At 53.1% G+C, this 25,057-nt stretch overlaps 7 protein-coding genes across 7 annotated transcripts; 5 read left to right on the top strand and 2 right to left on the bottom strand.

Moving 5' to 3' along the window:
- Nucleotides 1–389: 389 nt before the first annotated feature.
- Nucleotides 390–1,424, top strand: CLG1 (cyclin-like protein; the record flags this gene model as incomplete). The annotated part of the gene is made up of 1 exon (XM_071064807.1): nt 390–1,424. The coding sequence occupies one exon, from the start codon at nt 390–392 to the stop codon at nt 1,422–1,424; it is 1,035 nt and encodes a 344-aa protein (XP_070920908.1).
- A 2,063-nt stretch (nt 1,425–3,487) lies between these two features.
- MFIFM68171_09387 (uncharacterized protein) lies at nt 3,488–4,378 on the top strand (the record flags this gene model as incomplete). Its single annotated transcript, XM_071064806.1, has 1 exon — nt 3,488–4,378. One exon carries the CDS (start codon nt 3,488–3,490, stop codon nt 4,376–4,378), a length of 891 nt encoding a protein of 296 aa, XP_070920907.1.
- A 571-nt stretch (nt 4,379–4,949) lies between these two features.
- On the bottom strand, nt 4,950–6,423 carry TIM54 (mitochondrial import inner membrane translocase subunit tim54; the record flags this gene model as incomplete). Its single annotated transcript, XM_071064805.1, has 2 exons — nt 4,950–6,296; nt 6,361–6,423. The coding sequence occupies 2 exons, from the start codon at nt 6,421–6,423 to the stop codon at nt 4,950–4,952; spliced, it is 1,410 nt and encodes a 469-aa protein (XP_070920906.1).
- A 1,489-nt stretch (nt 6,424–7,912) lies between these two features.
- On the top strand, nt 7,913–10,013 carry CBK1 (Serine/threonine-protein kinase; the record flags this gene model as incomplete). Its single annotated transcript, XM_071064804.1, has 4 exons — nt 7,913–8,544; nt 8,618–9,115; nt 9,174–9,650; nt 9,707–10,013. 4 exons carry the CDS (start codon nt 7,913–7,915, stop codon nt 10,011–10,013), a joined length of 1,914 nt encoding a protein of 637 aa, XP_070920905.1.
- Nucleotides 10,014–11,000: 987 nt separating this feature from the next.
- On the bottom strand, nt 11,001–11,744 carry sap62 (CWF complex protein sap62; the record flags this gene model as incomplete). Its single annotated transcript, XM_071064803.1, has 1 exon — nt 11,001–11,744. The coding sequence occupies one exon, from the start codon at nt 11,742–11,744 to the stop codon at nt 11,001–11,003; it is 744 nt and encodes a 247-aa protein (XP_070920904.1).
- Nucleotides 11,745–20,471: 8,727 nt separating this feature from the next.
- MFIFM68171_09383 (uncharacterized protein) lies at nt 20,472–22,033 on the top strand (the record flags this gene model as incomplete). Its single annotated transcript, XM_071064802.1, has 5 exons — nt 20,472–20,648; nt 20,707–20,738; nt 20,794–20,920; nt 20,975–21,479; nt 21,522–22,033. The coding sequence occupies 5 exons, from the start codon at nt 20,472–20,474 to the stop codon at nt 22,031–22,033; spliced, it is 1,353 nt and encodes a 450-aa protein (XP_070920903.1).
- A 369-nt stretch (nt 22,034–22,402) lies between these two features.
- Nucleotides 22,403–24,130, top strand: MFIFM68171_09382 (uncharacterized protein; the record flags this gene model as incomplete). The annotated part of the gene is made up of 1 exon (XM_071064801.1): nt 22,403–24,130. One exon carries the CDS (start codon nt 22,403–22,405, stop codon nt 24,128–24,130), a length of 1,728 nt encoding a protein of 575 aa, XP_070920902.1.
- Nucleotides 24,131–25,057: the final 927 nt, after the last annotated feature.

The raw sequence follows: 25,057 nt of genomic DNA, 5'->3' as shown, positions 1-25,057 counted from the left end.
ATTGTTCGGTGCAGCCATACCGCCCCGCGACGCGTCGAACCTTCCTGCGCTTTGTAACAAGGCCCTTGTTCTCGACAGCCAACAAAGAGCTCGCGACCTCAGCTTTTGTGCGGTTAACTCCTATATCAAGGCCGGGAGGAGTTTTGGGTCGTTCGATTTGACAAGATCCATCATCGTGTAGACTGCGGAAATCTACACTCTATGGCTCAAGCGTGCCAGTAGATCTCGATCGACCCTCGCCTTTCGAGATCCCCCAACTCTTCAGCTCTGGGAGTGCCGGCACCGCGTGGATCCCTCCCGCTTGCCCGTTCCCTTCCAGCTGCTTGAAGCAGTTCGACTCTCACCCTTCGCCTGTTCACTCGGACCCGATTCATCACCAGTAGCCCAACATGCCTGGAGGTGTCTGTGCCGTGCTCGACTATGATGTCGAGCTCATGGCCGACTATGTTTCCGAGATGGCAACTCGCGTGGTTATGCCACAGAGAGCAGTAAACCCAGCGTTCCGAAAGTTCGTGTCGCAGATTCTTTCATCCACGCGACTGCCAAGCACCACTATCCTCCTTGGCATGAACTACCTGGCAAAGCGCATCAACATGATGCACTCTGACGGCCAGAACAACCACACCGAGGGTCAGATCTGGCGCATGCTCACGATTGCTCTGCTTCTCGGGAGCAAGTTCCTCGACGACAACACCTTCCAGAACAAGTCGTGGTCCGAAGTGAGCGGTATCCCTGTCCAGGAACTCAACACTCTGGAATATGAGTGGCTAGGCGCAATCCAATGGGGCCTCTACGTCAATCTGGATGGGAGTAAGGATTACAAAGCCTGGCTGGCGAACTGGAAAGAGTGGAAGGAGGCCAAGAAGAGGCAGCAGGCGAGCCACGATCGCTTGGCGACTCTCCCCTCGCCCGTTGATCCCGATATGGGACGGTCTCGCGCCTCGCCCTGGCTCTCAAGCTGGCACCAGCAGCAAGTGGCCGAGTACGAGCGTCTATCAAGCAAGCGCAACCACACGCCATTGGCGACTTCATTCCGGCATGATCCCACTGTGTGGGCCCACCCTCTGGCATCGTGGCCACAAGCTACCCCGTTGACGCCTCCCGACTCTGGATACGGCACTCCCGAATACACGAACTCGACCGCATCGGTCAATTCGAGCTACATGGAGTGGTTTGATGGAGCTCTTCTTGGCAGCAGCACCACCTCTAGACACTATTCCCAAGCTCCGGCATACAGTGCTTTCCGCCCTATCTGCCATCCATCCCGCAACCCTGGCAATTACGGCGCTTACTACGGTTACGGCCATAACATTTGGGAGCACCCGGGCGTTGTTGACTGCAATTGCGGCAGCTGCGGCGGTGTGCACAACAAGCCACCAGCGTACTTTGCCGGCCACGCCTATGGCCAGCCGGTCGTTGGCTGAACGGGAGCCCTCTCGCTCATGCGTTGGGCGCGGAGATAAATTTAACGGCGCGTTTGGCGTTTTTTTCTCGTTGCGGCCTTTTTCGGCGGCCGCTTTCCATGAGGCGCGATTCTGCTATTCCATCGCATCGTCCCATGGACGCAGGTTTTTTTCTTTTTTTTTTTTTTTTTCCAGGCACATCGGAGATTCGATACATTTGCATTCAGATACCCCGAGCGACGACCGGACAACAAGGTCACTCATATTTCAGAAACATCCAAGGCTACCCCAGCCGCCTCGGGCCAACCGTTGGGTCTGTTCCCTACGTTAATAGGTGTAGGATGCACACCTTGACGGCATGGTCATGGCCTTCTACAGAGGCGACGAGATATCACAACGGATGAGACCATCCACGTTGCCGAATTTTCCCCCTTCCTTTTTGGTACCAGTCGCCCTCGACTAATGAGATTCTTCCTTCGGATATGGCTTAAGCTATTATTACATACATCGGCGTTTTTGGATTCCAGCAACATGGACTTTCCCACTTTCAGTTTCGATCATAGACTCGGCGAAATGGCTTCTCCCCAGCGGTCTCGGATATTGGTCGCATCTTCTCCGCTTCTTCAACCCTTGGGTAGCGTGTGCTCTCATGCGACAAGAAGATCGGTGATTGGTGGCGGACGAAAATATCGATCCGTCTCTGACAAAAATTCCGGACATCCGATGAGGGCATGATGGTCGCATATGGCGGCGCGCTCTCTCTTGTGGCATGGAACGGACCACTGGCCTAGCGCAGCCCTCCAAGGCGTTTTCGGGACAGACATACGGCGTGGTACCACTTCAGAAGGGGTCATTTGTCACAATGTTTATTTGACGAAAAGTCTGCGAAGTACATATCTGGTGCTATTTTCACGGGTACTAATTGTCTTTCGGGATTGGGTCGTGGGGTTGAAAAGTTGGACTCGCGGTGGCCCCAATAGCATTTTTTTTCCTTTTCTTTGCCTTCGTTTTCTTTGTTTTTCTAGGGCTCAAAATGGTGGTTATGATGCTTTGATTCTTGCGTTTCTTGTCAATTCTGCGCTTCTTAACCGGCTGGCACCTGTCTGGTGACAACCAAACTTCACTTGGGCGCTTGTCGCGCCGTAAGGCTTGGCAACGACATACAAGTCATTAGCGGGCTAGCTCGGTCATCGTTTTCCCTATCTTTTACCGGGGCGCGGTTAGAGGTTTTTTCTCAGATTTATATGGGTTCCTTAGAGGAGGAGCAGACTAGTGGGTCTTACGTGTCACAAGTTGAGATTTTCTTTAGGGGGATTTGACAAGGCTTGATTTTTATCTTCCAATTTTTTTCCCTTTTCTTTTCGCCGTTTCTACCGCTACCCATTGTCACGACTTCACGAGGGTTGAAGGATGGAGGAAATTGGAGGATGACAGAATGTCAGGAACCAGGTATGGGGAAGAGGGATGTGGTCTCAGGCGTCTGGCAGGTCATGCCGGATGATTGCGCAGGACACGTTGTAGCACCTGATGAGGTGTGCGGTGTCATTCGGGACGTTCCTTGATGGGTGACCGGCTAGCGGCAAGCTACGCTTCGGTCTCTTACCCATGGGGACTTGACTTTATAAAATAAGAAAATACAAACTTGAATCAATGCCCAATGTATTGGTTGTGCAGTGATAGGAGTGATGATGTACTTGTTCGTGGACTAAGCATGTGGAGGATTTTGGTGTTTTCTATGCTGGGGATCCCCCCAGTTGGCGACAGCTGCTGACGACTGTTTCCGACATCCACTGTTCACCTCATCTTTCAGCACTCGGGCACGTTTTCATTTAAAAAGCGTAGATTACTACTGTTGTCCTGGAGGTTGAGTAGGATATATACAAGTTGTTTTCTGTCGGCGGTCTACCGCTCTCTTAAGCCTCGTTTTTGTCCTCATAGCAGACAGGGAGACAGCTAGGTTTTGTCTCTGGAATCAGCCAGCACTCTACCATTGATTATTTCTTCCCTATTCCCATCCGTACCTTACTACAACCCTCACCCCAACCCCAATTGATCCAAACAAGGGAAAGGAGGCTGAGAGCGAGATGTCATCCCGCTTTATCTCGGCGGGCGCCATCAACGCCGCCACCGGCGAGGCCGCCACCACCTCACCGCCCGCCGGCTCTACCCCCCCCACCACCACCGCCACCACCACCTCCACAGCCCCCAAGAACCCGAGCGCGGCCCGGAGGCAGGAGGAATGGGCCGAAGTCACGCGCCAGCTCGAGGCGGACCGCCGCCAGCGCGCCGAGGCCGCGCTCCGGAAATCGTCGGCCGCCGGCGAGCACAAGTCGCTCTACGACGTGCTCCAGGCCAACAAGGCGGCCAAGCAGGCGGCGTTTGAGGAGGCGCACCGGCTGCGGAACCAGTTCCGCGCGCTCGACGACGACGAGGTCGACTTCCTGGACGGGGTGCGGCGGGCGCGGCGCGAGGAGGAGGAGCGGGTGCGCCGCGAGACCGAGGAGGGCCTGCGGGCGTTCCGCCGCCTGCAGGGGGTTACCGGCGGTAGCGGTAGCGGTAGCGGTAGCGCCACGGCTGGCGCTGGGGAGGGAGGAGGGGTGGGTGATGGGGAGATGCCAGAGGCCGACGAGATGGCTGCCCTCGTCGGGTGGGAGGGGAGCGGGAGGCGGAAGAGGGCGAAGGGAGATATGGGGAGAGGGAGGAAGAGGGTCAAGGGGTTGGGCGTGAGGAAGGAGTCGACCGGAGGGAGTGAAGACGGTGGATCGGGTGCTGTGGAGGGAAAGACAAAGGGGGGAGAAGGAGGATTGGCGAAGGAAAAGGAAACGGTGAAGGAGACGGGACCTGTGGGCGGCGGCGAAGGCGGGGGGCCCAAAGAAGAGAAGCCGGTTACGGCACTGCCGCCAGCACCAGCGACTGGTACGGCAAAGCCCGGAGGCTTGCTGGTGGACTATGGCTCTGACGATGATGACGACTGAGTCCAGGCGACTCTCGTACGGATACAGCTACCAGCTCGCCGAGTCATTTACGGGCGTAGACTACGCAACGGTTGACTCTTTGTAGTCGCGCTCTCATACCATGGCCCATCATTGGGACTTCTCCCACTTCGCCCATTGCAGTACCCGCTCAGATCGTGGCATATTGTATTGGGAACGGAGTTAAGCGCCTTAACCACCGTAAGGATGATATGAAAGAACCAGCCACGGTAGGCACATGTGGCTTGTGGGCTCGGAGAGTGGAAGAGCCGACAGAATGGCGGCGAGATGACACTTCAGTCCCCAAAGAACATATACATCGGCTGCACGGCGTTGTACCTGCGAACCTTCCTTATCAAGTGCCAGGGGAGTTTCATTATGCATACTACACGGCTAACGTCGCTATACCCTACTCACCCGGGGTATCTATCATTTAAATGTCCTAGTATACAGGCCGCGGCATCTGCACAGTGAGTCCGGCGGCACACAGATGCCACTTATTATACATACACACCTATGCTACAAACCCCGGAATGACACGCCACAGGCGCCGAGTGCCCCTCTCATCACCCACCTAGTCGACATCTGTGTCATCCAAAGGGGTGAGCTTCTTCCTCTCAAAAGCTTTCTTCATCCCCCATCGATAAAGCTGGCGCAAGTGCCCCTTGGTCCAGCCCTCGATTTCCTCCTCGGGAACCACAATTTGGCTGACCCGCGCCGCGTCCTCGGGCGATAGTTGGAAGCGACGCATGCGGCTGGCAATGCGCGGGTCCATGACCACTGGCTTTGCCCGGATCTTTTCCGGGACTGCTTCGTCGACGGTGCCCTTGGCATCATCCTCCCACACGGTCTTGATCCAGTCCTTTTCTTCCCATGCCAGCTCCTTTGCCTGTTCGTACTGGAGCTGGTCGGTGGTCGGGTTGCCGGAGTCGGAGTCGGCCGCGAGCTGGTGGAACTCGCGGTAGGTGCAGAGACACACGGCGGCGACCTCGCGGCCAATGTCGTCGGCAAGCTTGCGGCGGTTGAAGAAGCGGTACATGCGGGTGGGCGTGTTGAGGAAACCTAGTAGGTGTGGCTCACGGATGGGTGCGGTGGGGGCAAATTCGTTCGGGGTTTGCGGGGGGAGGACCGACATTGGATAATCGGCTGTGGTGTTATGAGGCTTTGGTTGAGGCGGCCTCTTGGGCTTCTTCTCTTCCTCTGCGGGCGGCTTCTTCTCTTCTGCGGGCTTCTCCTCTACGGGCTTCTCCTCGGCAGGCTTGTCCTCCGGCGAGACTTCCGGAGTGGTGGCTGCGAGAAGCGGCTCGGGCTCAGGCTCTGGCGGAGGGGCCAGGGGCCCCAACCAGCCCTCGTGCAAACCCCTCAGGTACTCCTTCCATGTGTGCCTGCCAATGACAACATCGCCCCTTACGCCGTCGTACTCGGTGATACCTCGCGACTTACGGAATGCGTCAACAATCTCGTCCTTTGTAGGCTCCTTGTTCGGATCGAGCTCGCCGTTGCTTTCCCAGTCGCGGCGGATCCTGCGAACTCGCTCGGCCACGTAGGCTCGTACATCACCCTCCCGTCGACCCTGTACAAACTCCCAGTCCAGGCCGCTGGCAGCCAGGATTGGCTTGACATACTCGGTGTAGTGGTCCTGGGCGACGCGCAGGCCGTCGCCAGGCGGACTTGAGAGGTAGATGGTCAGCTTGCGCGGTTGCGCCAGGCCGTTGGGGAGCGGCTCCTTCGCCAGATGTTCTACTGCGTGCGACCATTTGGCAATGGCCCTCTTCTTCTCACGCTTGTCGTAGATTATTGCTGCTGATATGGCGGTCGAGACGGTCCAGAAGATCATCCAGTTCCGGGAGGGGAGCTTGCGGGGAAGGGCGGGGAGGCCGAGCATGCGCAGGGCCGGGTTGCGAGGAGGCGCCTTTGCCGCCTAGACGAAGGCACTGTTAGTGAGTTGAGCCAACGATGAAAAGTTGGGTGCCGGCGCATCATACCGCATCGGCTGCTGACGGCGGCGGCGTTGTCGTTGCTGCTTGGGGCGGTGTCGGGTCAGCCATGGTGGTTCTGATCGAGTTCCTGGGCTTCCTGCGAGGTAGATCGAGCAGCACTAGCAGCACATTGGCGTTTTTGCGGCCCCCGTTGAGGCTCGTAGGTTTTACAGGTATGTCAATCAACTTCGCCACTTTCAAGGGGACAGAGGATGCCGTTGACGCCGCCCGTGGATGTTTATTCCTCTGATCTCTCTCGTGTGGCTTCCGTTGGCGATGGAAAGCTCAAATTTCCTGGCTGACCATCTTATCGCGATAAGGCATGGCGCACGGACCTTGCGCATGTGTTTATGACTACCTTACTTATGCATGCGATTGATGTTTTCGGTTTATGAACTTACACAGTGATATTTGGCCGACGTTTTATGCCTCTATTTGGGCAGGTTATGTTGTTGTTCCGATGAACACCGTTTTGTCCTGGTTTGTTCACTTTGCGCTCCTGTCCTGGATTGTCCTTTTCTTAATAGTAGGTAGCTGATCGAGGGAAGCCCGATCATGCATTTGACCATTGAGCGCCTTGGATCGTGTTTGTCGGATACGCTGCCTATGCAAGGCTACCTGCCCTTGGAGAGGAGGAAGTAGGCGCTGCAGGCAAACCGCGGGGGACCGTCATGGCTGTCTCAGCAGAAGGATTTACGAGTTCGGAGATGCAGTGGTCACAGGCAAACAGATCCCGATCCAAAACGCTTTCCAGAAAAGAAAGAACATAAAAAGGGGGTTGGATAATCTTGTTTCGAAAACTTGTGCAACCAGGTATAGCGAACTCACCCACCCAGGCCAGAAAGCGCCCCTGAATGGTGAGAAGCCTCGGCCTCTCAATCCCACCTTCCAGGGTCCTTCAAGGGTCCGCGAAGAGCAAACAACTTGCTTGCAACGACAAGTTTGGCCAAGCGCCGAGAGAGCCAGTAACATACTGACAGCAGGGAGGCCTGGCTAAGTTACAATCTAAATTCCGGGTTAGCGGGCCCAACACGTTGCTTGCACCCTAGCGTCTACCCCTCTTTCTGGTCCTCTTGTTTCGCCTGTCATTTGAAACAATATTTTGTCGTGACACTACGGGACAGCACGGCCGGGCGCACAAGAACCCTCTGACAATTCTCTGCCTGAGCTGGTTTGCATAACCTCTTTCTCTCTTCCACCCGAATCTGTCCTCACCACGCGGTTGATCCGTGCCCGAACTAAAAGTCCGACGTGCGCGTGCTCCAAGCTGCGTTGTTGTAGTTGCACAAGATATTCGGATCGATCGACCGGTCCCAAGCATCGCCGTTGCTCCTCTGCCCCACCTTCTAGACAAGCCGGGTTCGTGATCCGAGTCTTGGTCACTGGGCCTCGACCCTCGTCCCCGTGGAAATCCAAAGTCCCTTTAATCTGCGGCCCCTTTCTGCGCAGCACCGACCCGACAATTCGACGGCGCCCAGTGTTAAGGCGACACCTGCACCACGCGAGATAGCAGCAAATCCAATTGTGCGCCCGCCCAACGCCGCAGCACCCCGTCAAGATGGACAACCAAGGCAACCGCCTGTACCTGAACTTTGGGAACAACAACGAGCGACTGGCTGCTGCCGACCGCACATATCCCACCACCCCCTCAACTTTCCCGCAGCCCGTCTTCCAGGGCCAGCCCTCCGGCCAGGGCGGCGGCGCTCAGCAGCACCAGGCGTACCAGCAGCAGGGCTTCGCGTCGGCGGGCTACTTCCAGCAGAACCAGTACGCCCCTCAGTACTCTTCACAGCTCGCTTCTCAGGCCGACTATGGCGCTGCCGGCCAGGGCTACAACCAGGCCCGGTCAACCACTCCCGGCACCAGCAATGATCCCAACACCGGCCTAGCCCACCAGTTCTCGCATCAGAACCTCGGCGGTGCCGGCAGAGCCTCCCCTTACGGCGCCCGCGGAGCATCGCCTGGCCAGCGCCCGCGGACAGCCGGCGCACAGGGTCAACAACCCGGTTATAGTTATCTGAACGCGCCGCCGATGCCCAACCAGAACGCTCAGGCCGACTTCGTGCCCGCCCCGGAGCGGAACCCCGACAAGTACGGCCCGAACGCGAACAACAACCAGAAGAAGTGCTCCCAATTGGCCTCCGACTTCTTCAAGGACAGCGTGAAGCGGGCCCGTGAGCGGAATCAGAGGTGAGTGACGCAGTTCGGAACCCCTGGCGCAAGGTGTGGAAATTTTGCGGGTGCTGACGAGACTGGCGTGTAGGCAGAGCGAGATGGAGCAGAAGCTGGCCGAGACCACCGACCAACGCCGCCGGGAATCCATCTGGGCCACCGGAGGCCGACGGGAAGGCTCCTACCTGCGTTTCCTGAGAACCAAGGACAAGCCCGAGAACTACAATACCATCAAGATTATCGGCAAGGGCGCTTTCGGCGAGGTCAAGCTGGTGCAGAAGAAGACGGACGGAAAGGTCTACGCCATGAAGTCTTTGATCAAGACGGAAATGTTCAAGAAGGACCAGCTCGCACACGTCCGCGCAGAACGTGATATTCTGGCCGAGTCCGACAGCCCCTGGGTTGTCAAACTGTATACGACCTTCCAGGACGCCAATTTCCTCTATATGCTCATGGAGTTCTTGCCTGGCGGAGACCTCATGACCATGCTGATCAAGTACGAAATCTTCTCGGAGGACATCACCCGGTTCTACATTGCCGAGATTGTGCTGGCCATTGAGGCAGTCCATAAGTTGGGCTTCATTCATAGGTGCGTGCAGGACAGACAGCCACGGAGTGCATCGTGTTCGGAGCTAACGAGACTGCAGAGATATCAAGCCGGACAACATCCTTCTGGACAGGGGCGGCCACGTCAAGCTGACTGATTTCGGTCTCTCGACCGGTTTCCACAAGCTGCACGACAACAATTACTACCAGCAGCTCCTTCAGGGCAAGTCCAACAAGCCCCGCGATAATCGGAACTCGATCGCCATCGACCAGATCAACTTGACGGTCAGCAACCGCGCCCAGATTAACGACTGGAGACGCTCGAGGAGACTGATGGCTTATTCGACTGTCGGGACGCCCGATTATATCGCGCCCGAGATCTTTACCGGACACGGATACTCGTTCGACTGTGACTGGTGGTCGCTGGGAACCATCATGTTCGAGTGCTTGGTCGGCTGGCCTCCTTTCTGTGCCGAGGATAGCCACGATACGTACCGCAAGATTGTCGCCTGGAGGCAGTCGCTCTACTTCCCTGATGATATCCAGCTTGGCGTCGAGGCTGAGAACCTGATCCGGAGGTAAGAATTGCCTCTTGCGATACTGTTTTGTTTTTGTTTGCTCACCAGATATTCAGTCTCATTTGCAACACCGAGAACCGCCTCGGACGTGGCGGGGCGCACGAGATCAAGAATCACGCTTTCTTCAGGGGCGTCGAATTTGACAGCCTGCGTCGGATCCGGGCGCCCTTCGAGCCGCGTCTCACGTCCAATATTGACACGACATATTTCCCCACGGACGAGATCGACCAGACGGATAATGCCACTCTACTCAAGGCTGCTCAGGCCGCTAGAAACGCCAACCCACAGCAAGAGGAGAGCCCGGAGATGAGCCTTCCGTTCATCGGCTACACGTTCAAGCGCTTCGACAACAATTTCCGGTGATTCGGCATCACGTCAATCTTGCGTATGGTTTAGGGTGGACACCTCGCCGGCCGGACTTTGTCCCTCGTCGAATATTCGTCCTGGCTTGACGTTGCGAGGAGGCGGTACCGCCAATTCTTTCATTAGTCGCCAAATAGTTTATGCATTGGCCGGACGGAAGGATACAAGGACAGCATATTTGGACATACGGAGACCCTAGGAGAACCGGGACTCGGTCAAAGAAGGGACTAATAGAAGGCGAACAATGTGAGATGTTGATAAGCCTCATAGATGCCTAGGATTGTACGGAAACCTTTTCTTTTTCACTGAATGGCTTTTGCTATGCTAGGTTCAGAGATGGACGAATTGTGAACGTGGGACTGATCATCTCGGGAGCGGCTGGAACGACCTCTGGCTTTGCAAGAAAATAAGGGTCTCAAGCACGCTGGAACGGATGATTCACGCCATAAAAATGGGGCTGGGCTGGAGATTCGCAAGCGGCCATCAAAAAGTAGTATTATCTAGATGCTATTTAAACTCCCACCTCCAAGTGCCAATTGTTGCACGGCCCTGGATTTCTTGCCTCGAGTGGTGCTATAACTCAGTCTGGAGACCCCGGGTGCTCCCTATATCCCCGGATAACCCATGAGCTACTTGTACAGTTTCTCGCTGCCCGGCCGTTAGCCCTGACAAAAGTGAAATCGTAATGTGTTGCGGTCTTACAACTGACCTCATGTCGAGGTCTGCAGCTTGTTGGTTCTGGATTTTTGCCCGCTTGTCAAGCTTGGCATCGAGCTGTAAATCTGTAGATCACGCTACGCAACCGCTGGCGGGAGAGCGCTGGTCCCAGTTGGTGCCGTCCGTCCAAATAACGTGGTTAAACCTGCTTCAACGACGACGATTGTCTCGGGGTTCCCCATCCCATCATGTCCCCCCGACCCCGTGGGGAATATTCGGATATCGTACAGCCCCAAAATTCCATGGCGAAGGGTCGTACTCCGTTCTAGATCATCTCCTCCCCGTCAACCCAGGCGCCGCGTTGAACCGTTCCTCTCGTTCCGTCATGAACATGATCTGGATCCAATACTCCTTGGAATCCGGATCCCAAAACTCAAACTGCTTGTCCTCGCGCTTGTCGAGCTCCCGCGCGGGGATCTTGAACCCGCACGTCTCGTAGGGCTCGGCCGCGACGAGCAGGTACTGGAAGTTCCTGTCGGGGTCCTCGACGCGCTGCGAGAAGGCGCTCATGACCTGCCACTTGGGCGTCACGCCGGTGCCGATGTCCGGGTACTGCAGCTGGAAGAGCAGCCCCTGCTGCCGCGTGATGGGGTCGCGCACCTTGGTGATCTTGTAGCCGGGCCGGCCGATCTTGACCACGTTCTTACGGGGGCCCGAGGCGCCCAGGCCCAGCGCCGCGAACCCGGCGCCCACCACGCCGATCGGGAGGCCCGTGTTGGGGTCGACCTCCCCCTTGCCCTCCTTCTGCTCGCGCGCCGCGCGCCGCGCGAGGTTGGTCTGGTGCTTCTTGCCCTGGGTGTGCGCGAGGTACGAGCCGTCGTTCTGGTGCACCGTCAGGCAGAGGCGGCACTCGAAGGAGCCGAGGTGGTTCTTGAAGATGTAGGGGTCCTTGTCGAGGTCGATTTGCTCGAGGGCGAGCTTGCGCAGGCGCTCGCGGCGGTCGGCGTTGGTGGCGCTGTGCGAGGCGACGCCGCCGCCGCCGAATTTGGAGCCGGCGCGGTTTTGGTAGTCCATTATCGACGGCGGTTAGGTTCAGGGGCTGAGTAGTGTGTGCGCGTGTGAGTGCGTGTGGCGATTATGAGGAGAAAATGTGATGTCGGTAGATACTCGCTTGAACTTTTGGCGCGGCTGGCTCATTGAAGCTCGAGCCTTGGGTGAGGCTGCCAGATTCCGAGGTCAAGCGTTACCAGCCGTCACCAGGCGGTTGCCGGCTCGCAGGCAAAACTAGTCCTGTGACCTGGGCACGCATCTTCTCTATATAAGAGACTACAGGACTTGCAAAATTGTCCGGGTAGTGAGATAGCTGATTTGGCTGTAAAACAGGGGTCTGCCTTAACTAATTGTTAGTATTTTACAGCCAAAAAAGCTGTTAACAGTTATCAAAATTCGTGCACAGAGCTGTTATAAATTCTCATTGGGCCAAAAAGTCTTGGCCGCTGATCACTTACGGGCCCGTATCCAATTTTACGGTGCCTGTTCCTCCCGTTTTTCCATCTCCGAACTCTCCTGATTCCGCAGTTCTTCAAAATGCCTCCACGTCGTCGTCAACGTGCCTCCCAAGATCAATTTTGCAGCAGCTGTCGCGAATACCGCTCTCTTACAGACTTTCGAACTCGCCCGAATAGTGCCCCGTATGTAACATATATACGTTGTTCCACTTCCCGTACAGCGTCGTGCCGTCGAGCTGCAGCAAACCTTGCAGTACCTGCAAAAGCGGCTGTAACGTTACCTACACGACGCCTTGCTATAGGTAAACCTCTCGGTTGGCTTCCTTTAACGGGTGTTGAATCTGTTACAGCTCATGATCTAGGCTCTCTCACAGTCGAATGTACTGAATGCAGTACTTTACACTGGTTGGATGAGCGTCTTACGGTATATATTGCTCCTCTATTCTATTAAATATACTAATGGACCTATAGAACTTAAGACCTGCAAACCCAAAATTCGGATCCTGTTGTTTGCAAGGCGATGTTACCTTTCCTCCTTAGCAGCCGTTACCTTCTTTTCTCCTCCGCCTGTTAACCGATAACAGGTCCCGCACATCAATCTTTCGAGACAACTTACAGCAGTATAATAATACCTTTGCTTTTACTTCCATCTCTGCAAGTCAGACTACATACGGGGTTACAAGTAGCGGCCTAATGGACTACCAAATCTATAGTACCCTATATCATCTCCAAGGCCCGCTTAAACCTATCCCAGGTCAATCCCTGCGATTTACCCAACTCTACTTCTTTGACCTACAAACAGCTACTGTATATCATCTAGACCGTAGTACAGACCTTGACCCTACTTTTCTCTCTAAATTTATAGAGTTCTTATATGCTAACAACCTGTAACGAGAGTCTCCAGACGAAGGTCAGGAGGACCCGCCGAATGATGCTGGATAATGTCACGATATAGGATAGATAAGAACCCCGTGAGGGAACTCTCTCACGCGGGGCACTTCTGATCCGCAAGGATCAGTCTCTGTGTAATTGATAGGAGGCTGTTTACCAAGATATCGCCCGCTGGTCCAGGTCTTTTCGGTATCAAGACATCGTGGTCCATCTCTCTCAACGTGTTCCCAGAACAACCCCTTTACACAACCCCTTTGTTTCTTACTACCTTACTATACTTAAGCGTTTTATAGCGATTCCTAGCCCTCTATAGATGTCGTTGAACCTGCAAATGACCCTTATTATTCAAGAGGGAGCAGATCTATATCGAGAAAATCTCCCTGTTGCAGACGATATAGCTACTCTCATCCCAGATGAGTATACTAGGAGTGGTTTTCGGGATATCGTTTTGGTCTAATATAGGTCTAACAGGGCTGTAAGAGGGTAGTCCTAGATCCATCCTCATTCAGCTATATATCTCCCGTTAGCGTACCTGTTAATGTTCCTACGAGGTGATTTTGGTTACCGATAGGGGTTACCTTTACAGGATCACCGAGAATGTAGGCGTACGAAGAAAACCCTTAATTGGGGAGCGTGGTATAGATACATTTTATATACCTGTTATAGTCAAAGTCAGACCCCTTTTCTTTTCCGGCGGCTGTTCCAGCAGTTCTTAGTGGACTTATAGGCTGCAAGCGACCAGGCAAAGTTGCTATAGCTTAGCTATCACCAGCGAGAGCTGAGAGCTAATTTATACCGGGGTATGCAAGACTGGCTTCGAAATGGCGATAGCGATCCTATATAGCTTAGTCAGCATGTTATTTTACCTACTACCTATATTAGCAGAGCCCGCTTTATTGTATAATGCTACTAGGATTCGATAACAATTGTCCGTAAACTTAGGTATCCTACTTTCTTTATTACTGTTACTGTAAACCCTTACTGGCCTGAGATCCAGCGGGAACTTCTTATAGGCTAGAGTGCTTCTGACCGCCCTGATATTATTAGTTGTATCTTCGAGTTGAAGTGCCAGTCTATCTTGTAGGAGCTGAAAGACGGGCTGTTAGGAACTTTTGTAGGCACAGTCTGAACTGTAGAATACTAGAAATGCGGTCTACCTCACTGTTATATCCTTCTTTTCCTTACCTCTAAAGACTCTTGCCGTTATCTAGACCCTATAAATATCAACTGTATTATCAGAGCTGAGATTCCTATAGTAGCTGAGGATCCTGATAGTGTTCTATAGACGATTGTTATGTATAATATGGTTTATAGCCCCTGTAGAACTGATAATCCTAACTCGCCCTATATAATTCGGAACTTGTAAACTAGGATTTCGAGTTGCTTAAAGCGGTTCCTAAAGATATTTATAGAGGAGACTATAGTATTGGAAGATAGATATCCCCTTTACAGGCGCCGGGATAATAGCTAGGTTATAGTTCGCAAGATTAATAGCCGGGAGATTCAGCTTGATAACCGTTAGGTAGTTCCCTATAGCCCGTACCTCTCCCGTAAATACACTACTCACATTAATATTAAGATCTATGCCTCTGTAAAGGCTATTAAGTATATATATAAGTATATGTATAAAGGTACTGACTAGGCTACGGTTAATATCTCTCCTATTAAGCAGCTTGATGAGGTCCGTATGTACTTATAATGCTACTACATTAGTCCTGTAGAGGCTATAGTCCGGCTATTCGAGTTCTATACCTACGAAGAATACCCTCCTGTTATTCGTCTTCCTGTCTACCTTAAGGGTAAACAAGCTATTTTTTTTTAAGCGAATGCTATAGCTAAGGAGGTTGTAGTAGCTGTAGAGAGCTATTAGACCGAGTTAATAGAGTTCTTTATATACAATGCTATATATAGTAGTTCCTATAACTTGCTATATATCGATTTCCCTACCCAATATATATGGGATAAGGAGAATCGAATTTGGAAAACCCGTTAGCGAGGTACCTACGTTGCCCGTATACAGTATATCCCTCCTACTTCAGGGGAGCGATATTTCCTACGGGTTCTGCTTTATAATATTTCTGGCTTATAGTCTTTTAAGCATTTACGGACTATTAATAGCCGTATTTATTCTACTTTTCGGGCTACTTGTTTAGCTACTAAGTTACTTGACTCTGACTAGCGGTAGGTAGACTGCTTCTAGGAGGTCTATACTTAGCAGAGTAGCTAAGCTTTACGATACCTATTTGTTATCTACCTACTTACTGGGGATATAGTAGATCCGTTGAATCTATAGTCCTAGTTTCAAGACTCTCTTTATAATGACCTTCTGCTGTATGTTACTCGGTTTGCAAATGTCCTGTAAGATTTACAGGACCCCTATCTTGATTACAGGTTATTTTTACTTTATAAGTTGTTTACGGAGTTTGGGAAGACCTTATAGGACTTTGATCTCCCTGGTTTTCAATACGAGTGGCAGTCTACTGATAGGAATCGCCTCTTAGCCTTTGAGCTTTCTTATAGCTCTAAATAGCAATACTCTATATTTATAGATATCTACTCGAAGCTGAATCTAGGCCAGTCTACTCTATTTGAGGAGATTACTTCTTATATTAACCGGGATCTGCAAACTGCCTATTACTTTATATAGGGCCCGGGTAGGACTGGAAAGACTTTTCTTTACCGTTGTCTCTCTTCGTTTTATAGGTCTCAAGGGTAAGTTATGCTCTGTGTTGCTTCTTCTGGAATTGCAGCCCTACTTCTCGATGGTGGCCGAACTTTATACTCTCGGTTCAAGATACCTGTCGAGGATATTACGGAGTCATTATCTTGTAGTATCCGTTAAAATACGTAATTAGCAGTTCTATTACAGAGAGCTAAGCTTATTATCTAGGATGAGGTTCCAATGTAGTATCGGTTTTGCTTTGAGGCAGTTGTGAGGACCGGCTGGGTAAGGTCGGCGTGGGCGCAGGACGGAAGCCCCGAAGCCGCAGCGCCGGCGGGGTCGCAAAAGCAACAACAACGCTAGGCCAGAAGGGCGAGGATATCGCGTCAGAGGAGCGTCGAAGGAGCGTACAAGCAAGGTCGATGACGGGGCAGCGAGCGGGGTAAGTGAGCCCGACGTTGTCATCGCAGGGCATAAAGAGGGGGTGGAAGACAGGACTTAGGGGAGAGACAGAGTTCAATGAGACCACCATCCCACCCCTAACGAGCACTCTGCTCCTACGTTGCGCGTGCACTGCTCGTACCCAGGCACTCTGGTCCTAATACCCTTGGATCCTTGATCCTCACAGCAGTAGACCATACTTTACGGGATATTTGCGGCTGTAACAGTCTGTTTAGTGGTATTCTTATAATCCTTGGGGGTGACTTTGCTTAAATCCTTCCTATTATCCGTAAAGGAAGCTGTGTTCAGATTGTATAGGCTTGCCTTCAGAAGTCTCGGATCTGGCTGCAGTTACGGGTCCGGAAGCTTATAGAGAATATACGGGTTCGAGGAGCAGACCTAGAAAACAGAGCTTTTATTCAGTAGCTTCAGGAACTCTCTTATAACTCTGAATTCCATAAGTATATAGATCTGTTGCCAGTATTTACTCTCTGTTTCTCCCAAAAGGAGTTAATTCAATAGGTCTATCCCTAGGGGCTCTGTAAGAGAGCGCGCAGTAAACCACTCTGCCAATGAACCAAAAGATCCGCCAATTCAATCACTCCGTGATTGAACGCTGCGCACCACTTGCTTATATCACGTACCCGGGGCTGCGCCCTCAGCCGGTCCCGTGACAACTATCCTCCTCTCTGGAAGAGCTCGCCCTCGAGCTCCTTCGCGGCGGCTTCCGACCACTAAGGATAGCAGGCAAGTGTCAGACCCCCAATGATCCGTATGACTCGCCGTGGGTGGGAACCCAAACCACGCACACCCCGCAGGGCCTTGGGCGAAGCGCGCCGCCACCATGTCATACGTCACTGTGAGCGCCAACGAAGGAGGGGAACCCTGACGTCAATCGCCACTCTCAAGGGCATCTCGCCCGCCGACATGCGGCACCTGGCCGAATTGAACGCAGGACCTCCAGTGCACCCACGGAGTGATTGAACAATTGTAAGAGGGCGCGCAGTAAACCACTCTGCCAATGAACCAAAAGATCCGCCAGTTCAATCACTCCGTGATTGAATGCTGCGCACCACTTGCTTATATCACGTACCCGGGGCTGCGCCCTCAGCCGGTCCCGTGACAGGCTCCTAGTATTTGCAGCTACTGAGTATACTCTTTTTACGGACCGGGCTATTGTCAGATCGAAAATTGGGGATTGCTGTAAGAAAAGGAGAGTGAAAGGATGATTCGCATTGAAGGAACGGCGTCTGCGCAGCTATCGCTTCTAAGGAGGTGGTAGGTGACAGTGTTGAACTCTGAACGTTCCAAAACTTCCGGCGAAGCCGGTAATTTATAGGCTCCTGACCCTGGCAGTGCCCCGCCTGCACCTGACACCCTCTTGCACCTGACAGCTATTCTATATCCTCGGTTAATTACAGTTGTAGGTATTAACTCTACGATCTTATCTACTTTTCCGGAGGAGAGTAGACGGTATTTCTCTTCAAATACGGTTAACAACCTGCTAGAGGGTGGTACTGATACTCCCGTTTTATCTCCTGAGTTTCTCTTTTCCCTAGATTTTGCTTCTATTCCCCTTCCTATATTAGAGTTAAAGGTTGGTGTCCCTGTTATTTTACTTCGAAATCTTTACCCTTAAGAGGGGTTGTATAATAGGACCCGTTTAGTTATTATACGGTTAGACCGGTCTGTTCTTGAAGGCCGAATTCTTTTAGGAGAGTTAGTAGGCTAGTTATAGATGATACCCTATATTAAACTTTCTTCAAATTATCATGACTTTCCTTATATTATTTTACGGGTTTAGTTTCCTATCCGGCTCTGTTTTACGATGTCTATTAATAAAGCATAGGGTCAGTCTTTTTCTTATATTGGAGTTGATCTTCGAGAGCCTATATTTTCTTACGGATAGCTTTATAGTAATGTCTCGAGTTACAGCTGTTCGTAATATCTCTATTTGTTTTCAGGGTCCGTAAGAGGAGTAGTATAAATTAAAAAATATTGTATATCCGGAAGTTCTAATAGAATAGTTCTTAAATTCTTATAGTCTTATATTATAAAGGAGGTTGATATATATTATTTATGGTTTTATATTATAAAGGAGGTAGATATATATCTTTTATAGGTCTCTTATTTATAAAACGAAGAAGAATCTAAAGGTATCTCAAATAACATAATAAATAAAACTATTTTATAGGTCCTGCTAGTGCCAGTCCTTCGTTTACAGCTTATTATCTAGAAGCTCCTATATTATAGTCTCGATCTCATCCTCTACCTCCCGAAGACGATCCCGTAAATACTTAGCAATAGCACGCGACTCTGCAATACGGCTGTACAATCCACCTTAACAAGCTTCTTGTAAAGGGGGTTGTTCTGGGAACACGTTGAGGGAGATGGACTACAATGTCTCAGTACCGAAAAGGGTTCGATCAGTGGGCGATAGCTTCACGAACAGCCTCCTATTGTCATTGACTACACAGAGACTGATCCTTGCGGATCAGAAGTGCTCCGCGTGAGAGAGTTCCCTCACGGGGTTCTTATCTATCCTGTATCGTGACATCATCCAGCATCATTCGGCGGGTCCTCCTGACCTTCGTCTGGAGACTCTCGTTACACTTCTACAGCTCCCGCAGTAGTAGAGGTCTTCTATAATAATTATCTATTAGCAGGTGCTGTTTATAGCTTGAAGTAGAAGACAGAGAACTAATAGGAGAATATTTATAAAATATTATAATACAAACCTTTGTTTTTTTTATAGGAGAGCTATCCAACAAATCCCCAGAGTCGTCAGCCAGTCTATACTTCTGAACCTGCTTGGTGCTGCTTGCAGGACCTATAGCCTTGCCTTTGCTAATGTTCTTAGGAGTTTACGGGTCGAACGAGGTCTCCTTTCCTTTACCCTTTGGATTGAGGGCGGGGTCCGTAGTTTTATCCTTTTTTTTACTAGACTCAGCAACAGCATCCTCCTCAGTCTGGCGGAAACTGCAACGCTTCCCCTCGGAATTGTAGTGACAGTTTACGCAGGCCCCGTTACCGCATTGATCGGAGACGATGCAGTTGAAGAACGGGCCCGTACTCGACTGACAGTTCGTATATTCCGAGGTAGCAGGATCTTTACCGGTAATTTGCATAAGAGCAGCCTCCCGGTTTGTCAGCCTATCCCAATTCAGGACCCGCAGGTTGCCGTTGTAATCGTTGTTCATCGTAATGTCACGGACGGTCTGTATATATATTAGAGTCTCATAGGCCTATAAGCAGAAGGGTAATAACTTACAGGCAACTGCATTATAGCCGTAATACGCTTTGTATTCTTGGGGAACGCTGACACTCTCTGCTTGACCTCTTGCACGGTATACCCGTCAGGCGGGGGGTTGCTACTGGGGGATGCCATTCTGTATGGGGACTGAATGGGCTCTCGGCTTTGACGGGTACTGCACGACCTTAAGAGTTCCTCCTCGACGTCTCCGTAAGATTGTTCCTCTCCAGTCGTAAAATCTTCGCAGGGACTGTTGGTGTTACGGAGGTTGTTCGAGTTCGTGATGGTCGAGCAAGTGGTCGATATTGGGTGTCGACCTCTGGGGGGGAAAGCTCCTCTTCAGTGTTACGGGCCTGCCCCGGGTTCTCGCAGGCCCTGTCCGTAATAACAGTGGGTTCGTCGACTTCAACCGAGGGCAGCGGTCCCTCCCTGTCGAGGACCTCTTTGTCTGAGAGGTACGGCATAAAATCGCGAGGGAACAGGAGCTGCGCAACCATCAGCAGCGCCCGGAAAAAAATACTGCACACATAACTCGACTTACAGAATTGATTGACAGTGCCTGCAGGGCCGTAAAACGGGGGCGCGCGGTGGCTGTGACGGGCTTGGCAGTCGGTAAATTAGTGGTTGTGGAAAGGAAGTAAGGTGGGGCGGCAGGATCGGCTAAAAACAGCAACACCACAATCAGCCCGCGAAGCGGGCTGACAACCACTAGTCCACGGGCGCCCGACTGAGCCCTGCATTTTTCACTGCTAAAGACGTTTTAGTCTACTTACTACAACAGAGACGAAGTAAAGGCATTGTGGACACCAGAAATGGGCGGACGTAGCAAAGAGCACCTGCTGATCAGTGAACACGTCCTCAGCCCTTCCAGGCGCTAAACTCCCCTAGATAACAGTGGCTGGATTCCGGTTGCGGGGACTTGGTGTCCCTCCAGCCCCGCCTAAACCACCACGGAACAGCCGTTTCCGGTTGACGCCATTTACTAAACTCTTATTCTATTTCACTTCATATATTGTCGCTTGAGGAATCATTTACAAGTGTCCGTCATGATCCGGGCGCTAAATGTGTTCCGCCGGCTTACCCGGGTCGGATCAGCTAGGCGGACCACAGGGTTCAAGCCGGCCGGCCATCGCCGGTTCACCGTCTCGGCTGCATCCTCGGCTCCCGGGTCGCTTCCGCTCGAGGGGTACCGGGTTCTTGACATGACACGGGTTCTGGCTGGAGTGAGACAAACCACGTAACGGCAATTCAGTGTCATCTAGGCGACTGACGTCTAGGCAGCCTTACTGTACTCAGATTCTCGGTGACCTTGGGTAAAAGCAACCCTGAATTGGAGTTATGAGACATCCCATATTAACATGGGCCAAGCGCAGAAGTTATCAAGGTGGAACATCCGGTCAGGGGCGATGATACCAGGGCTTGGGGACCGCCGTATGCTTCGTACAAGTCTGGTTCATCGCAGGAAGGCCCTGGCGAGTCTGCATATTTTCTTGGGGTTTGGCACCAAGTGATGAGTTGGGTCGCAAATAGCTGCTGACCAGAACCTCAGGTGAACCGTAACAAGAAGTCACTGGCCCTGTCTTTCCAGGACCCAGCCGGCATAGATATCCTCCACAAGCTTGCCGCCAAGTGCGACATCCTGGTGGAGAATTACATCCCCGGGTCCCTCAAGAAGTATGGCCTCGACTTCGAAACCATTCACAAGATCAACCCAGCCCTCATCTATGCGTCGATTACCGGGTACGGCCAGACCGGGCCATATTCGCAGCGTGCAGGCTATGATGTGATGGTGGAGGCTGAGTTTGGCCTGATGCACATCACCGGCTGCAGAGACGGGCCGCCTGTCAAAGTCGGTGTTGCAGTGACTGATCTCACGACGGGCCTGTACACGAGCAACAGCATCATGGCGGCGTTGCTTGCTCGGGCAAAGACTGGCAAGGGGCAGCACATCGATGCCGCGCTGAGCGACTGCCAGACTGTCACCCTGGCCAATATCGCTAGCAGCTGCCTGATCAGCGGGGAGAAGGACACTGGCCGGTGGGGGACAGCTCATCGTATGTGGTGCAATTTCCGTTGCCTGAGTTCTATTCTAACAGCTGCAGCATCCATCGTCCCGTACAGGTCTTTCGAAACTAAGGACGGCGCTGTTCTTTTCGGCGGAGGAAACGATCGCCTCTTTGGCATACTCTGCGATGGCCTGGGTCGCCCGGAGTGGAAGGAGGATCCCAAGTACGAGATCAATGCATCCCGGGTGGCGCATCGTGATGAACTCGAGGCCGAGATTGAGAAGATTACCGTGACCAAGACGACGCAGGAATGGCTTGACGTGTTCGAGGGCAAGGGCATGCCATACGCCGCCGTCAATGATGTCCGAGGAACCCTGACGCACGAACACACCAAGGCAAGGAATATGGTCGTCGAGGTGGAGCACGGCGAGTGCGGGCCCATAAAGCTGCTCAACACGCCCATCAAGTACTCTGAGAGCGAGCCCAGGATCCGGAGCCCGCCGCCAACTCTGGGGCAGCATACGGATGAGATCCTGCGGCAGCATCTTGGGATGGAGGGCAGCCAAATACAGGAATTGAGAGAAAAAGGTGTCATTAGGTAATACTAATAGGCAGTCCGTTTTTTCCCCTCACATCATATCTGCATAGTTGCATGCGACAAGCAAGGAGTTGCTTGATAAAGTTTGTTTGACAACATCCCCAGGTGCGCAGGTGCGATCACATAGAGGGTTAGGGTTATTCACGTGATTGTCACGTGAGTACAACACCAAAACCTCGATGTTCTGCGCCCCCTTCGCCAGTTTCTCCGCGCAGAGGGAAACCACAGCAAACTTGGTACAACGACGCTGCCGCATGAAACCCAACCGTACAAAGCCGATTCGATAAAATAAAGACAACCCTCTAATCACGAAACTGGAGGCAATACTTGGTTCTTAATACCAGCCAGCTTACACCGTAGTGTCATTTCGACCATGGGAGACGCAGAACCGGAGAAAGATGCGGCTGAGAAGACTTCAACAGGGTCAACTCCGGATCCGGCTCAGCCGGCCGGCTCTGGGACCGGGTCCACGCAAACAACGCCGGCCTTCTTTGCGCCCACTCGTCCACTATACATTCCGCAGTTTACAGCAGCCACGCAGATGATTCTCAAGCGGATGAAAGGCGAGCCGAGCAGCCTCAGCGCCGCGCTGTCGCAGGCCTCGAGCTCGCCATCCGTCACGGCCAGCATCCCCTCCGCGACCTATGAAGATGTGAAGAGGCGGCTCGTCATGGGCATGAACACATCAACTCAGATGACGATGCAAATGCCCGCTGTGACCCCGGCCCGGCCTTTACCTACTAAGCTTCCGGTACCAGGGCCGACGGCGACGAAGTCAGGAAGTGGCATGAGCGCCATCAGGAAGGTCACTGCCGGGCTGACAGGAATCTCCAAGAGCACCGCCGTCAAAGCCGCGGCGGCCAAGGTCCTCCCTTCAGATACCAAAGCCGTCAAGAAAGTCAAGCAGGCCGCCGCACCCCGCAGCGCCGGTGGCGGTAAGCGCAAACGAGCCAAAACCCGAGACGACGACGACGACGACGACGACAGCGACAATGACGCGAGCAGCACCTCCAGCCTCTCATCCCCATCCGAGCAACCAGAACAACAACAGCAACAACCGTCGTCCGCCGAAAGCAGCACCGCCACCACCACCGCTAACAACACCTCAGCCAACACCCCGCTCGCCGTGACCAAGTCGGGCAGACAAGTGCTCAAGCCCGCCGCCTATAACCCGGCGGCCATGGACGCGGCCAGCAGCAGCGGCCGCAAGCGCGCGCACTACGGCAAGCGCACGGCCGAGCAGGCGCTCTGCAAGAAGTGCACGCGGATGCACAGCCCGGCGAGCAACCAGATCGTGTTTTGCGACGGGTGCAACGACGGGTGGCACCAGCTGTGCCACGAGCCGTGGATCGGCAACGACACGGTGCGGGACCAGAGCAAGGGGTGGTTCTGCGGCGCGTGCCGGACCAAGAGGGAGAGGCACCTCTTCAAGCGGCAGCGGGTGGAGGCGGCAGCGGCGGCGGCGGCTGCTAGTGGTGGTACTGGTGGTGGTTCTGCTTCTGCTGCGTCTGCGGGTACTGGGAATGGTGGTGGTGCGGGAAGGGGAGGGAGGGAGAGCTGGGCATCCAAGCCCGTCCAGCAGAAGAGGGCTTATCTGTTGACGCTGCCGCAGCAGGAGCTGGTGGGGCTGCTGATGGCGAGCTTGGAGCTGCACCCGGACCTGCCCATCTTCCCGGCTTCCGCCGCCTCTGCTGAAGGGGCGGCGCCGCCACCGCCGCGGTCCCTGTTTGCCGGGACGACCACCGAGGGCTTGTTTCCCCGCGCCGAGTCCCACCCGACGGGGCAGATTAACTTTGTCCGCAAGATCGCGAATGCCGGCGGAAGGTCAGTGTCGGGCAGGGGAAGGCCGAACGGGAGCGGCGGCAGCGGCGGGGCGAAGAGCAACAAGGAGGACAGCCAGGAGAGGACGAACGACGAGGATGACGAGTTTGACCCGCTCGCGCCGCTGTGGCCTAAGCCAGGGATGGGCTTGTACTCGCGCCTACCGGCGGATGTTGAGGACGGTGAGCGGCTAGTGGATGACGATGATTACGAAGCGTTTAGTGTCATCATATACGATGAAAAGAGCCGCAAGGTGGAGGAGAATGGGATGAAGGTGTGATGTGGGGCTATACCTAGGTAGAGCTCGTTTGCGTCACGGGTCGTATTAGTTAGCGTTATAAAGCCAATCAAAGGTTGCAAAGCAATAGACCCCCGTGACTGTACGGTAAGTACAACTTCTCCTGGAGTACACCGCGGGTTGTATAGTTGGATCTCGCGTTTAGGTGACCGTCCAAGCCGCTCCAAAGGTCACCTGAAGGAGACATTTCCTTGGGGTATCCCAGAGATGTGTAATTAGTAAGTATAACACAAGCTGTACCTTGCCGAGAATAGCTGATTCATCGGAGATTTCTGAGCCACAAACGCGCATTGAACCGAGCCCGAAACTGATATAAGCACATCCTCTGAGGCTTGATCTTGCGCGTGGTCCGATTCATCTGATCAGTGGGGTGACCCGGTTGAATCCAAAGACTTCAGACGTCGGGCGTCTTCCATCAACGTTTCTTTGCTGGATTAACTTCTTATTATTCTTCCTACACCGTATTGCTGGATCAACTTGAGAACTCGGAACGCGCGTTTAGGAATCCCACTGAATAAACACGTGAGAGCAACTACATTATCGCCAGTAATACTCGGCACGGACGTATTGTTTACTTATAATATTTGGTCGGTCAGTATGCCGTAAGTGGGCGCTTAGAGATATGGAAGAATGAAGCCAAGGTGAGCGCGGGTTTCGCCTCCTGCAGATTGCCGGGACGACCGATCGGCCGGTCGCTGACCCCGCGTCACTCGCTTTCGTCCTTTCGCTGACCACCCTGCGTAGGAATCGCCGAGGCAAAGTGCGGCGTTGCGTAACAGGAGGCGCTCATGACGCTTAGACAGTTCCGCAACACAGGGCTGAGGCTTACCGCAATCGGTAACATAGGCGGGAGTCGAAGTATTCCTAAGCCTTGGCCCTGTGACCTCACACGCTTGCTCGGACTGTTCG

Source organism: Madurella fahalii (genome assembly GCF_045866475.1).
Source record: "Madurella fahalii IFM 68171 DNA, scaffold_5, whole genome shotgun sequence".
Classification (NCBI taxonomy): domain Eukaryota; kingdom Fungi; phylum Ascomycota; class Sordariomycetes; order Sordariales; genus Madurella; species Madurella fahalii.
This window is presented reverse-complemented; position numbering and strand designations above follow the sequence as displayed.